A 13,836-nucleotide genomic window follows, 5' to 3' on the forward strand; every position below is an offset into this window, starting at 1 on the left:
CCGGGACTCCGGGCTCCGCCAGCCTCACATGCCTCCCGCGCCTCCCGCAGGCTGCAGTGCCTCCCATCCCAGGATCAGTGCTGCTTCCTTCCTACTTTGGACGTGAATGGATGTACCTAACTTCACTGCGATGCCCGTGCAGGGGGAACAGCAAACCAGGAGGCCGTGTCTGTATCTCGGAGCAAATGACTGAACGTGCTGCGGGGCGGGCGCCGCGTCTATGGGGGGGTCCACTTTGCTCCACTCTAGGTTAGAAAGCGGGATTTTCAAACCCCGGGTTTTTGTTTTTATTACATTTATTGGGGTGACACTGGTCAACATGATCATATAGGTTCCAGGTGTGGGCTTCTATGTTACAAGATCCATATACTGCACGTGTGCCCACCACCCAAGATAAAACCTTCTCCTGTCACCACTTTAAAAATATGTTTTTTATTGATTTCAGAGAGGAAAAGGGAGCGAGAGATAGAAACATCAATGATGAGAGAGAATCATGGATTGGCTGCCTCCTGCACGCCCCACACTGGGGATCAAGTGTACAACATGGGCCTGTGCCCTGACCGGTAATCAAACCATGAGCTCCTGGTTCATAGTTCAATGCTCAACCACTGAGCCACCCCGGCGGGGCTAAACCCTGGGTTTTATACACGCTGGCCTATGAGACACCAAGGATCACACCTGATCACACCGTGTGCTTTTTTAAATCCTCACCCGAGGAATTTCCATGACTTTCCAGAGACAGTGGGTGGGAGGAGAGAGGAGGTTGACATGAGAGAGATACATCGTTCGGTTGCCTCCTGCACGTGCCCCCACTGGGGCTGGGGAACCTGCAACTGAGGTACGTGCCCTTGACCCGGAATCGAACCCGTGACCCTTCAGTCTGCGGGCCAAGGCTCTAACCGCTGACTAAACCAGCCAGGGCTGTCACAGTGCTCTTTATGTCAACAACAGCGTGGACCAAGCTGGAGAGCTTGGCTTTGCTCAGGTTTAACATTGGAGCAGTAAGGTGATCGAGGCGGGGTTTGCACCTGTGAACACGAATGGTCCCGCGAGCATGCCCCGCGTCATACAGAAATGAACCACGTTCTCAGAAGTCTGGCCTCAGCTGGCACCAACATCTGGGGCCTCCAGCAGAGACCCCATACAAGGTGGGGTCACACAATTCACGAGGCGCCCCAGCACACCTGGTGGCGTGAGGCCAAATCAGAGGGCATTTCACCAGGCAAAGCGAGGAGCAGCTGATGGGCAGGCTGGAGATGGCGACAAAATCCGCCCCCAGAACGAAGATAAGACTGAAGAAGAGCCCTCGCTGGTGTGGCTCAGTGGACAGAGCGTCGGCCTGCAGACTCAAGGGTCCCAGGTTCCACTCCGGTCAAGGGCACATGCTCGGGTGCGGGCTCGATCCCCAGTGGGGGGCGTGCAGGAGGCAGCCCATCAAGAATTCTCTCTCATCATTGATGTTTCTGTCTCTCCCTCTCCCTTCCTCTCTGAAATCAATAAAAAAACAAACAAACAAACAAACGTAAAACATTGTTAGCACAGCCCCAACCAACCAATTTACAGTTTGGGAAATGGCGGCTGGTGCTGGGCGCGGTGTCGCTACCTTGGCAGTGTGCACATTATGGGATGGGGAGCAGCATCCCTGCCTGAGCCCACAAGATGCAGTGGCCCTGCCTCCTGCAGTCATGACAACCAGACATCACCAATGGAGAACCAACCTGCGGCTCAGAGCAGCACTGGCTGTTCCCAGGCAATGGCTTTCCCAGGAGCAGTGGCATCTCAGGGCTTCTGTGCCGTCTGCTTTGGGCATGAGAGTGGCTGATGGGGGTGGGGGCCAAGCTACTCTAAAGCCCGTGAAGTGCAGACTGGCCCTGGGGACCCCGCGTGTGCGTATGAAACAATCTGTTCGTAAGTGTGAACGGAGACCCTCGGCCGGCTTCACGGGTGCACACACACTAATCCCGCACGCTGAGAATTTCCCAGAAATGCAATGGCATTTTATTTTGCTCAAAACCTTTCCAAGAGCGAGTCAACTCTCTGAAGATCCACCTCCTGACCTGGCAGGTTTCTCAGTGGTTAGAGCACCGGCCCGTGGACTGAAGGGTCGAGGATTAGATTTCTGGTCAAGGGCCCGTACCTTGGTTGCAGATTCAATCTGTGGCTCCCTTTGGGGCACGAGTGGGAGCAACCAACCGATGTGTCTCTAACACATCAATGTTTCTCTCTGTCTCTCTCTTCCCTCTGCACCTGTCCCTTCCACTCTCTAAAAAAATAATCCATAGGAAAAAAATTTTTATTCTTCTGGTGAGGATTAAAAAAAAAAAAAAATCATCCCGGGCAGGAATGCCCCTCTCAATGCTTCCTGGCCAACCTCAGACCCAGTTACTAGACGACACCCACAGGCCCTGCCAGGTCCCCGGCATGACCGCTCCGTCAGGAGATTCCCCACCGGCTGGGTACACGTTACTCCATTATAATTACTTTTGCTTTAATTATCCTTTACAAAACGGGGCCTATGTTGGCTTCCTAACGTGACCTGTGAACCCGTTTCAGGGTCCCAGAGGCAATAGTAGAAAATATGAGTTTAAAGGGTGCGCTGGGCTCGATAGACCGCAGGCCCCCAAGCTCTGGCGTCTGGGGAGAGCGGAGGCCCCCCAAGCTCCGGCGTCCGGGGAGACCGGAGGCCCCCAAGCTCCGGCGTCTGGGGAGAGCGGAGGCCCCCCAAGCTCCGGCGTCCGGGGAGAGCAGAGGCCCCCCAAGCTCCGGCGTCCGGGGAGAGCAGAGGCCCCCCAAGCTCCGGCGCCTGCGGAGAGCGGAGGCGCCCAGGCCTTCCTCCGCCGTGGTCAGCCCCCCGCGGCCTCTGCGCCGGTTCGGTCACTGCAGTGCCCGCCCCCCTAGGGGGACTCCTTGATGTCAAACACCACGGACGCGCCCACGGGCGGCTCCTCCACCGCAATCACGTGCACGGGCTTCCTCTCCTGCACGATCCCCTGGATGTCAAACAGGGTGAGCGCCTTGCTGGCAGGCGGCCCGTCCCCGGGGGCCTCACCCGGGCGCAGGTGAGGAATCGAGCTGCGGCCCAGGGGCTGCTCCGGCCGCCGCCGCCTCCGCCCGCGAGGCCCGTCCCGCGTGTGCGTCACCTGGTGCCGGATGAGGTGCGAGCTCTGGATGAAGCACTTCCCGCACTGGCCGCACCGGAAGGGCCGGTCGCTGCGCGGGGCGCTCTCCCCCGGGGCCAGGGCCGGGTCGCAGCCCAGGGCGCCCGCCCACGGGTGCGCCGCGAGCGCCGCCTGCTGGAAGATGAGCCGCTGGCGGCACTCGTAGGGCTTCTCGCCCGCGTGCTTGCGCTGGTGCTGCGCCAGCGAGGAGCTGTGCCGGAAGCCCTTGCCGCAGTGGTTGCACTCGTAGGGCCGCTCCTCCGTGTGCGTCCGCAGGTGCAGGAACAGGCAGGTGGTCCGCGAGAAGGCCTTCCCGCACACGCTGCAGGCGTAGGGCTTCTCGCCCGTGTGCGTGCGCCGGTGCCGGCCCAGCGAGGAGTTCTGGTTGAAGGCCCGGCCGCAGTCCTGGCAGGCGTAGGGCTTCTCGCCCGTGTGGATGCGGCGGTGCACGGTGAGGTGCGTGCTGTGGCAGAAGGACTTGCCGCACTCGGCGCACTTGTAGGGCTTGTCCCCGGTGTGGATGCGCTCGTGCTGCACCAGCGAGGAGTTCTGGCTGAAGGCCTTGCCGCACTCCTTGCACGTGTACGGCCGCTCCCCCGTGTGGATGCGCTTGTGCACCGTGAGGTGCGCGTTGTGGTTGAAGGACTTGCCGCAGTCGGCGCACTTGTAGGGCTTCTCGGGCGGCGGGCCGGCCGCGAGCTCCGCCAGGGCCCCGGCCCCGCTGTCCCACGGCGGCTCCGCGGAGCCGGGCTGCTGGCTGGGGGCGCGGGAGGGGGCCCCCGAGTCTGTGGCCTGCGAGTCGGAGGGACAGGAGGCGGCGCTCCCAGGAGCCTCGGGGAACAGGCCCAGGTCTGAGCTCGGGACACGGCTGTCCCCGAGGCCGAGGCTCGCGGGGCTCCTCCCTTGAGCCGGTGCTTCCTCGAGGCAGAATTCCGCCGGCCTGGAGCCACCCTGGTCCTCCTCGGGCGCCGGGACGCGGCCCCCGCAGCCCCAGCCTTCCCCCGGGGTGGGGCGGGCGGCGGCCCCCGGGAGGCCTGTCCCGTCCGTGACACCGGACGGCGCTTCCTCAGGAAGGACCTGCCCCGCGGGCGGCGCGGGCCCTTCAGGTCCCGGGTCCCAGCCTGGAAGAAAGCAGAGCTCTGAGGCCGGGAAGGGACAGAGGGTAGTCGGCCCCCCACTGCCCGGCCTCCACCCCGCCACCTGCCCCCCGCCCCCCGCAGGCCGAGGTCTGCTCTTACGCCAACGCCAGTGCCCGCTGCACCCACAGCTGCCCTCACCCATCCTCCGACCTGACGTCCAGGCCCCTCCTCGGGCCCGGCGTCCGCCCAGAGCTCAGGCGGGAAACCAAGTGCCCCAGCGACGGATGGCTTTTATTTCTGTTTGTTTGTTTTTTGTTTTTTTTTAAATATATATTTTATTGATTTTTTACAGAGAGGAAGGGAGAGGGATAGAGAGCCAGAAACATCGATGAGAGAGAAACATCGATCAGCTGCCTCCTGCACACTCCCCACTGGGGATGTGCCCGAAACCAAGGTACATGCCCTTGACCGGAATCGAACCCGGGACCTTTCAGTCCGCAGGCCGACGCTCTATCCACTGAGCCAAACCGTTTTCGGCAATTTCTGTTTGTTTTTAAACTTTAAATAGTTTTTACTTTTTCACTCACAGTTGACATACAATACCGGTACCGGTAGTATATTAGTTTTAGGTGGACAACCCAGTGATTAGACTTTATATCACTTAAGTGATCAGGTTTTTGTGTTTGAAAAGGGCTGTAGGAAAAAAAAAAAAAGAATATGCAACACAGACAGGAGGGATTCTAAAGCTCCGGCCTGCAGTCCAGTCACAGCCACGGAGGCATCGCCGTGGAGGGTCTGCAGGCGGCAGGAAGGTCGCCATCAGCTGCCCTTAACCCTCACAACAGGGAGCTGGGCCCCGGCCGCTGTGGCTGTTGGCTGAGCACGAAGGTCACCGGTTCGATTCCCCGTCAGGGCACATGCCTGGGTTGTGGGTCTGGTTCCTAGTCAGGGTGCATGAGGGAGGCAACCAATCAATGTTTCTCTCTCCGCCCTTCCTCTCTCTAAAATCAATAAAAACGTATTTAGGGAACATGTAGGAAGCACCCTATCAGTGGGCCTCTCTCACATCAATGTTTCTCTCTCTCTCTCTCTCTCTCTCCCCTCCTTCCCTTCTACTCTCTTTAGAAATCAATGGAAAAAATATCCTCTGGTGAGGATTAAAATAAAAAATACAAAAAAATAAAAGAAAAAAGAATCGGGGTTACCCGGGTGGCCTCAAAGCCACCCCCTCATTTATGGGACGAGGGAGGAGGGGGAGGAGCACCTGTGCAGGGGCATCCGTCAGGAGTGCAGGGGCCTCTCGCAGCTGAGAACAGCCCTTGGACGATGGTCTGCAAAGACCCAGGACCCTCAGTCCCAGGACGCCCAGAGCTGAACTCGGCCAGCAACCCGGTGCGGCCTCCCAGTGAGCCCACCCCAGCCCGGCTGACATGACCACGGCCGTGTGACCCGGAGCAGGAAAACCGGCCGGTCTGACCCACAGAACTGAGACAATCAATGTGTGTGACTGTTTTTTTAAACTTACCTTTATTGTTGAAAGTATTACAAATGCCCCCTTTCCCACCATTAACCCCTTCTAGCCCACCCCGCTCTCCCTGCCCAATGTGCGTTGTTTTAAGCCAGGGGTCCTCAAACTACGGCCCGCGGGCCACATGCAAATACAGATATTGTATTTGTTCCCGTTTTGTTTTTTTACTTCAAAATAAGATCTGTGCAGTGCGCATAGGAATTTGTTCATAGTTTTTTTTTTTAAACTATAGTCCGGCCTCCAACGGTCTGAGGGACAATGAACTGGCCCCCTGTTTAAAAAGTTTGAGGACCCCTGTTTCAGGCTGTTATGTTCATGGTGATAGAAAACAGACTACACACAGCCTGCAAAGCCTAAAATACTTTCTATCTGACCTCAGATGCTGGGGATCAAGCAGTGACCCCAACAGATGGAGAGCCTGCCTTCAGGAGCTGGGAGCAGACGCTGAACGAAGCCTGGAGCAGCAGCCTGGGGGCTCAGGGCAGGGGACAGCTCAGTTTTAGAAAACCCGAGTCACAGGCCACAAGGTGGTGGGGTGCCCACCTCAGGACACCCTGGGAGCTGCAGTGCCCAGGCCTCCAGGCCCAGGAGGGCTCCCTGCTTAGTGCACTGAGGTGAAGGTGGACCCATTTTCTCTGGCTGCTGCAGCAACCACCGGACTCAGCACCAGGGGAGCAGTGACCTTCAGCCCATGGGGACGGCGACCTGGAGCCCATGGGGACGGTGACCTTCAGCCCATGGGGACGGCAACCTGGAGCCCATGGGGACAGTGACCTGGAGCCCATGGGGACGGTGACCTTCAGCCCATGGGGATGGCGACCACCACAGACTCAGCACCAGGGGAGCAGTGACCTGGAGCCCATGGGGACGGCGACCTGGAGCCCATGGGGACGGCGACCTGGAGCCCATGGGGATGGCGACCACCACAGACTCAGCACCAGGGGAGCAGTGACCTGGAGCCCATGGGGACGGCGACCTGGAGCCCATGGGGACGGCGACCTTCAGCCCATGGGGTCGGCGACCTGGAGCCTGCCTTCCTCTGGACTTGGCCTCGCCCGCCCTTTCCCCTTTCTGGACCTTCCCTGTAACCTTTCGCTGTGAGCACTGGTCCGGAGGACCCGGCTCACCACCCCTTCCCAGCAGCGCCCCGTAGGGTTCCCCACCTGGACAGCAGCCCTGGGCGAGTCCTCGCTCCAACACCCACAGCTCAGCGCCTCGCTCCAGCTGGGAGATGACTTCCGGTTTGGGAAGCTCAGGCCCTGGAAACAGAGAGAGACACGGAATGTGGGTTCTGCTCAGGACACGAAGGAGCAGCCCCGCCCCAGCCCTGGACCCCTGACCGCCAGGCGGGGAGTCTCACACAAGAGAAGGCTCTGCAATGGGACAGGGAAGGGCAGACACCTCCCCGTCCACACGTCCCTCAGGGACGGAGAACCCAAGGTCCTGGCCCCCAGCCCAAGGCCTACGACCTGTTACCCACGAAGAATTAGTGCAGGGATCTGCTCTCAGCGCGGGCGGCGGCCTCACCCACAGACAGCAGGTGCCCGAAGGTCTCCAGCATCACGTCCCGGTACAGCGTCCTCTGCTCAGGGCCCAGATGCCCCCACTCCTCCGGGGAGAAGTCCACGGCCACGTCCCGGAAGGTCACCGGCTCCTGAAACATCACACACAGGCCCCATCAGCTGGGTTGTCCGCTCAGCGCTCGCAGGAAGAGGAGGAGTGGGGAGGAGAGTGCACGTCCGGGGATGTGAGCGGGTCCCGCTGGCACCCACTGGCTTCTACATGTCCCCGTGGACGGCACAGCGATGACATGTGAGAGCCGCCAGCAAGACCAAACCACCCACCGCAGACCCACAGCAAGCTCAGACAGGTGAGGGTGCAGACAGAGACCGTCTGCGCTCCTGCCTCGCAGATCTGTGGGCCACAGAACGGCCGCTGTCAAGGCCCCGGGCCTGGGGTGGTTTGTTATGCACCTACAGTTTACACGACCCTCAGACTCAGCCAGGCCTGTCCTCTGACAAGAGGGTCACAGTGAGAGTCAGAAGCCCCCCTGCCCCAGGGACCGGGCAGGCGCCCAGGGCTGGGGTGGCCAGTGCGAGCGTTTAACCCGAGGGCGACACCGGAGGGGACAGGGAATGGGCCCCGTGTACAGGGGCAGCTGGACTCAACTGACTGTGGGGAAATACGGGCCTCAAGTGGTGAGAACTGCCCGTCTCTGGTGAGAAGCTGAAAACTGTCATGTTTTCAAGTGAAAACTCTTAATTTTTATAAACTGATACAATGTACTTAAAACGTGTCCCACAGCCCTGGCCGTGTGGCTCAGTGGATGGAGTGTCGGCCTATGGACTGAAGGGTCTCAGATTCCGTTCCAGTCGAGGGCACGGACCTCGGTTAGAGGCTCGATGGCCGGGCCTGGTCAGGGTGCGTGCCAGAGGCAACCAATCGTGTCTCTTCCTGTCTCTCCCCCTCCCTCCCACTCTCTCTAAAGATCGACAGGAACACATCCTCGGGTGAGAACTGACAACAACACAGAGCAGCCCAGAGCAGGGACCCACACCTGCCTCCTCGGGGCCGTGGCGGGGGCTGCCTGGCTGTGAAACACATGCTCCAGGACCAGCAGGGAGCCGCGTGCAAAAGCATAAAGTTGGTCCCCACCTCACGTAAACGTAACAGCGGAAACGACTGAACTCTTGGAAGAAAACACAGGGACCATCTTCCTACCCTTGGACGTGGCAGAGGACTCTGAGATACGACAGCAAAAAGCACAAGCGGGAAGTAAACGGAAGGTCCTCAACATGAAGACCTTTCGTGCCCAAAGGAGACTCCAGCGAACAGACACCCACATAATGGAAGGTACTAATTGCAACACACACACTAATCTGATAAAAGATTTGTATCCAGAAGATACAAAGACCTCTTACAACTCAATAATAAAGGCCACATCATAAAACTAACAAAGGAGCTAAAACAAAACCTCCAAGGACATAGAGCCTTGGCCGGGGAGAGCACCGTCCCCATACGCCGAGGGTGCAGGTGTGAGCCCAGGTCGGGGCAGGTGCAAGAACCCGCCAACGGGCTGGACAGTGTGTCCAGGTCCGGCGCCCTCCCCTGCGCAGAAGGGTAGCCCATTGGATTCTCCTCAGGGCACAGGCCTGGGTTTCGGGCTCAATCCCCAGCGGGGGGCGGTCAGGAGGCCGCTGACCCATGTTTCTATCTCCTCACTGAGCAGAGACCTAAGGACCAGGAGGTCCCAGAAACCCCAATCAGAAAGGATATATGCACCCCTATGTTCACAGCAGCACAATTCACCATAGCGAAGATCTGGAAACAGCCTGAGTGCCCATCAGTAGATGAGGGGATTAGAAAACCGTGGTACATCTACACAATGGAATACTACGCTGCTGTAAAAAAAAGAAGGAACTTTTACCATTTGCAACAGCACGGATGGAACTGGAGAGCATTATGCTCGGCGAAATAAGTCAGTCGGAGAAAGATAAATATCACATGATCTCACTTATATGTGGGATATAATGATCAACATAAACTGATGAACAAGAATAGATCCAGATGCCTGACCAGTTTGGCTCAGTGGATAGAGTGTCGGACTGAGGACTGAGGGTCCCAGGTTCGATTCCGGTCAAGGGCATGTACCTTGGTTGCAGGCATATCTCCAGTGGGGGGCGTGCAGGAGGCAGCTGATCGATGTTTCTAACTCTCTATCTCTCTCCCTTCCTCTCTGTAAAAAATCAATACAATATATTAAAAAAAAAAGAAAAGAAAAAGAATAGATCCTGCCGAAACCGGTTTGGCTCAGTGGATAGAGCGTCGGCCTGCGACTGAAAGGTCCCAGGTTCGATTCCAGTCAAGGGCATGGACCTGGGTTGCGGGCGCATCCCCAGTAGGAGATGTGCAGGAGGCAGCGGATCGATGTTTCTCTCTCATCGATGTTTCTAACTCTCTATCTCTCTCCCTTCCTCTCTGTAAAAAATCAATAAAATAATAATAATAAAAAAAGAACAGATCCAGAGACAAAATGGCAGGGGAGGGGGGTTAGAGAGCAACCAAGGACTTGTATGCTTGCACATCAGCATCACCAATGGACACAGACACGGGGGCGGTGGGGGCTGGCCCGGGTGGGAATGGCTGGGGGCTGGGGGAGTCAATTGGGGAAAAAGGGACATATGTAAAACTTTAGACAATAAAAAAAATTATAAAAATAAGCAAACAAATAACTAATAATGATAAATACAATATATATATAGAGAGAGAGAACCAGGAGGTCACAGTTCAATTCCCAGTCAGGGCATACGCCTGGGGCTCAGGCTCAATCCCCAGTGGGGGCCGGTGCAGGAGGCAGCTGACCCACGTTGCTCTCTCACATCCATGTCTCTCTCTCTCTCCCCGCCCCCTCCCTCCCTTTCTGCTAAAAATCAGTAAACATATCCTCCAATGAGGATGAAAAAAAAAAAAAGAAGTTCAAAGATGCCAGCTTCAGGAATTCTGACTTTTGTCTCCTTACAATGAGGAGAAACAGCACTTTATTTATTATTATTATTATTATTTTAAATAGTTACTCATTTTTAAAATTTATTGATTGATTTCAGAGAGGAAGGGAGAGGGAGAGAGAGAGAAACATCAATGATGAGAGAGAAGCATGGATCGGCTGCCTCCTGCACACCTCGCACTGGGAATCAAGCCTACAACCCAGGCAGGTGCCCTTCGCTGGAATCGAACCCGGGACCCCTCAGTCCGCAGGTCGATGCTCTTATCCACTGAGCCAAACGAGCTGGGGCGGCATTTTATTTTTTTAAAATTGATTTCTTAAAAAAAATATATTGTATTGATTTTTTACAGAGAGGAAGGGAGAGAGATAGAGAGTTAGAAACATCGATGAGAGAGAAACATCGATCAGCTGCCTCCTGCACACCTCCTACTGGGGATGTGCCCACAACCCAGGTACACGCCCTTGACCGGAATCGAACCCGGGACCCTTCAGTCCGCAGCCCGACGCTCTATCCACTGAGCCACACAGGTTTCGGCTTAAAATTGATTTCATATGACGTTTTTAAGCTGTAACCATTTCTGTGTTACAAGATTTACCTGCCTGTTGTATGGAAAACTGGTGATCTTCATTTTACGGACATGGAAAGAAAACATGCAGATCAAGAATATCTGGAGTCTTTTTTCAGTCATGCCACGCTGCCCTGGAGGCTCACAACCTGCCAACGAGTAGATTACATCCTAGCTCCGTTTCTAGGCGTGCATGTCCAACTAGGTATTTGTAATGGAATATTTCCCCCCCGCCAGTTAAGGAGTCCTGTAATCATATAATTAATTGGGTGAATGTCTTACCGTTGGTTAAGTATTTAAATGCAAGATGTGTAATTGAAGCTGTGTAAAAGTTTATGTTGTTTAATGGAGATGAGAGCAAAAAAAAAAAAAAATTTGATTTTAGAGAGAGGAAGGGAGAGGGAGGGAGGGAAACATCAATGAGAGAGGATCAGGCATCAGCTGCCTCCTGCTCGCCCCCCCCTCCCCCGCTCCGCCCCCAAACTGGGGACCGAGCCCGCAGCGCCCCGACCAGGACTTGAACCTTGACCTCCCGGTTCATAGGTCACGCTCCGCCAGACAAACACAGGCGACGGCCGCTTCGCCTGGACTCGCCGGGGCTGGGGGTCGGGTGCCTGCCCCCCAGCCCCGGGGTGTCTCTCCGCCCCTCACGGGGGGGGGGGCGGGGCCGCCTGACGTCTCCTCGCCTCCCGAGGGGCTGCCCGGCCCGCAGGCCAGGGTCCCGGGAAGGACCCTCAGCCGCATCCGAGCCCCAGGAGGCGGGGGAGCGGCCGGGCACCCGCTCTCGGGAACCCCCAGCCGCGCGCCAGGCCGCGCACGCGCACCTCGCCTCAGTTTCCCCGCGCGCCGCGGGGTGAAAGGTCAGACGCGGAGGGAGACGTCCGGCCGGGCCCGCGGCCGCCGTCGTGACGGCTATTGTTACTGTTACCTGAGGCCGTCCCGGCGGCGGCCCGGGCGCCACCGCCATCGCCAGTGCGGCCGCTCCCTCCTCAGGCTCCATCCTGGGCCGAGAGGTCGAGGACGAGAGCGCGGGGCGACCCCAAACCCGAGAGCCGCCCCCGCCGCAGGGTCCGCTCCTGCTCGCCCGCCGCGGGACAATGGCGGCCGCTCCGGGGACGGCCAGACTACAACTCCCAGAAGGCCGCGCGGCGCGTGGCAGCGCGCAACCAATGGGGTCTCCGCTTGTTCAGGCTTCGACCAATGGGAGACTTCTGGCATCGGGCCAATGGGAGCCTCCGCCTATCGACTTCGGGCCAATGGGGCCCGAGGCGACTCCGGGATGCGGTGACGTGAGGCGGTGGGGCGACATCGGGCCTGTGTCGCCCGGGGAGACGCGGGGGGCGGGGATGGCGTCCCAGCCTCCGCGGTCAGCACCTCTTCTCCGGCGGCTCCCGCCTGCGCCCCCCTCACAACACTCTATACGCCGGGACTGGATGAGCTGCTGTTAATTCGGGCCTTGGGGGCCCCTTTTCTATCTTTTAAAAATAAATATATTTTTTATTAATTTCGGAGAGGAAGAGATAAAACATCAATGATGAGAGAGAATCATGGATCGGCCGCCTCCTGCACGCCCCCTACTGGGGATCGAGCCTGCAACCCGGGCGTGTGGCCTTGACCGGAATCGAACCGGGACCCTCCAGCCCTCAGTCCGACGCTCTGCCCACTGAGCCACACCAGCCAGGGCCCCTTTTTATCTTTGGGGTACCTTGCTGCCTCGGACTCTAAAGATATTTCTACCGCCTTGGCTGGGTGGGTCGGTTGGTTGGAGCGTCATCCCGCACATGGAAAAGGTTGCGGGTTCGATTCAGGTCAGGGAGAGTGCCTAGGTTGAGGGTTTGATCCCAGTTAGGGCACAATAAGAATCAACCAATGATTGTAGAAGTGGAACAACAAATCCGTCTCTCTCTCTCTTTCTCTCTCTCTCAAATAAATTAAGCCTGGCAGGTGTCGCTCAGCAGCTGAGAATTGAGCCATGAACCTGAGAGGTTCCCAGTTTGACTCCCAGTCAGGGCACATGCCTGGGTTTCAGGCTCCATCCCCAGTAGGGGTCGGCCAAGAGGCAGCAGATAGATGTTTCTCATCAATGTTTCTGTCCCGCTATCCCTTTCCCTCTCCCTCTCTCTAAACAAAGTCAATAAAAACCGTATTAAAATCAATCAGTAGCCCTGGCCGGTGTGGCTCAGTGGATAGAGTGTCAGCCTGCGGATTGGGGGATCCCGGGTTCGATTCCGGTCAAGGGCATGTACCTTGGTTGCGGGCACATCCCCAGTAGGGAACGTGCAAGAGGCAGCTGATCAATGTTTCTCCCTCATCGATGTTTCTAACTCTCTATCCCTCCCCCTTCCTCTCTGTAAAAAATCAATAAAATATATATTTTAAAATAAATAAATAAAAAAAATATGTTTTATTGATTTTTTTACAGAGAAGAAGAAAGAGGGATAGAGAGAAACATCAGTGACAGAGAAGCATGGATCAGCTGCCTCCTGCACACCCCCTACTGGGGATGTGCCCGCAACCTGCAGCATGACTTTTTGATGATGTTCTCTGATATCAAAACCACAAGATGGAATCATGGCAAGAAACAACATGCACACTGAGGTGTGAGGACAGGTTCCTGAAAACCAGTATGAAGCAGGAACGCTATGACCCGTGTGCTTTCTCCACGTGTGTAGCCAGAGCTGCAGTTTAGGCAACTTAACGAAACAGGTTCTATGACTATGGCTAACTGTATTCATGTTTGAAGAGGTAGGAAACTTACACAAAAAAGGGTGAACATGGCAGACTGAGGCTGCACATGTTAGAAGGTCCTAAAATGTAAAGTTGGCCCTTGGCTGTCATCCGGGAAGTAGGCTTTGAGTGTTGTCTGTAGGCTGATGCCTCACTGTGCCCAGACTCTGCAAAAAAAAAAAAAAAAAAAGTTATTTGCACTGAGCCCCGGCTTTGCTTTTGGGAGTCTGGACTTTGGTATATGCTGGGCAGAAGGTGCCTGCTTGCCTGGTTC

General features: G+C 56.8%; 1 protein-coding gene across 1 annotated transcript; it reads right to left on the reverse strand.

The window, feature by feature from the left end:
* Positions 1-250: 250 nt before the first annotated feature.
* ZNF8 (zinc finger protein 8) lies at positions 251-11,911 on the reverse strand. Its single transcript, XM_070402229.1, has 4 exons — positions 11,764-11,911; positions 7,293-7,419; positions 6,929-7,024; positions 251-4,279 (listed from the first exon to the last, which is right to left on the reverse strand). The coding sequence occupies exons 1-4, from the start codon at positions 11,833-11,835 to the stop codon at positions 2,895-2,897; spliced, it is 1,680 nt and encodes a 559-aa protein (XP_070258330.1). The 5' UTR covers positions 11,836-11,911; the 3' UTR covers positions 251-2,894.
* Between the last annotated feature and the right edge of the window lie 1,925 nt (positions 11,912-13,836).

Source organism: Myotis yumanensis, unplaced genomic scaffold (assembly GCF_028538775.1).
Source record: "Myotis yumanensis isolate MYYU_CA2020_CCGP unplaced genomic scaffold, mMyoYum1.0.hap1 SCAF_23, whole genome shotgun sequence".
In the NCBI taxonomy this organism is placed as follows: Eukaryota; Metazoa; Chordata; class Mammalia; order Chiroptera; family Vespertilionidae; genus Myotis; species Myotis yumanensis.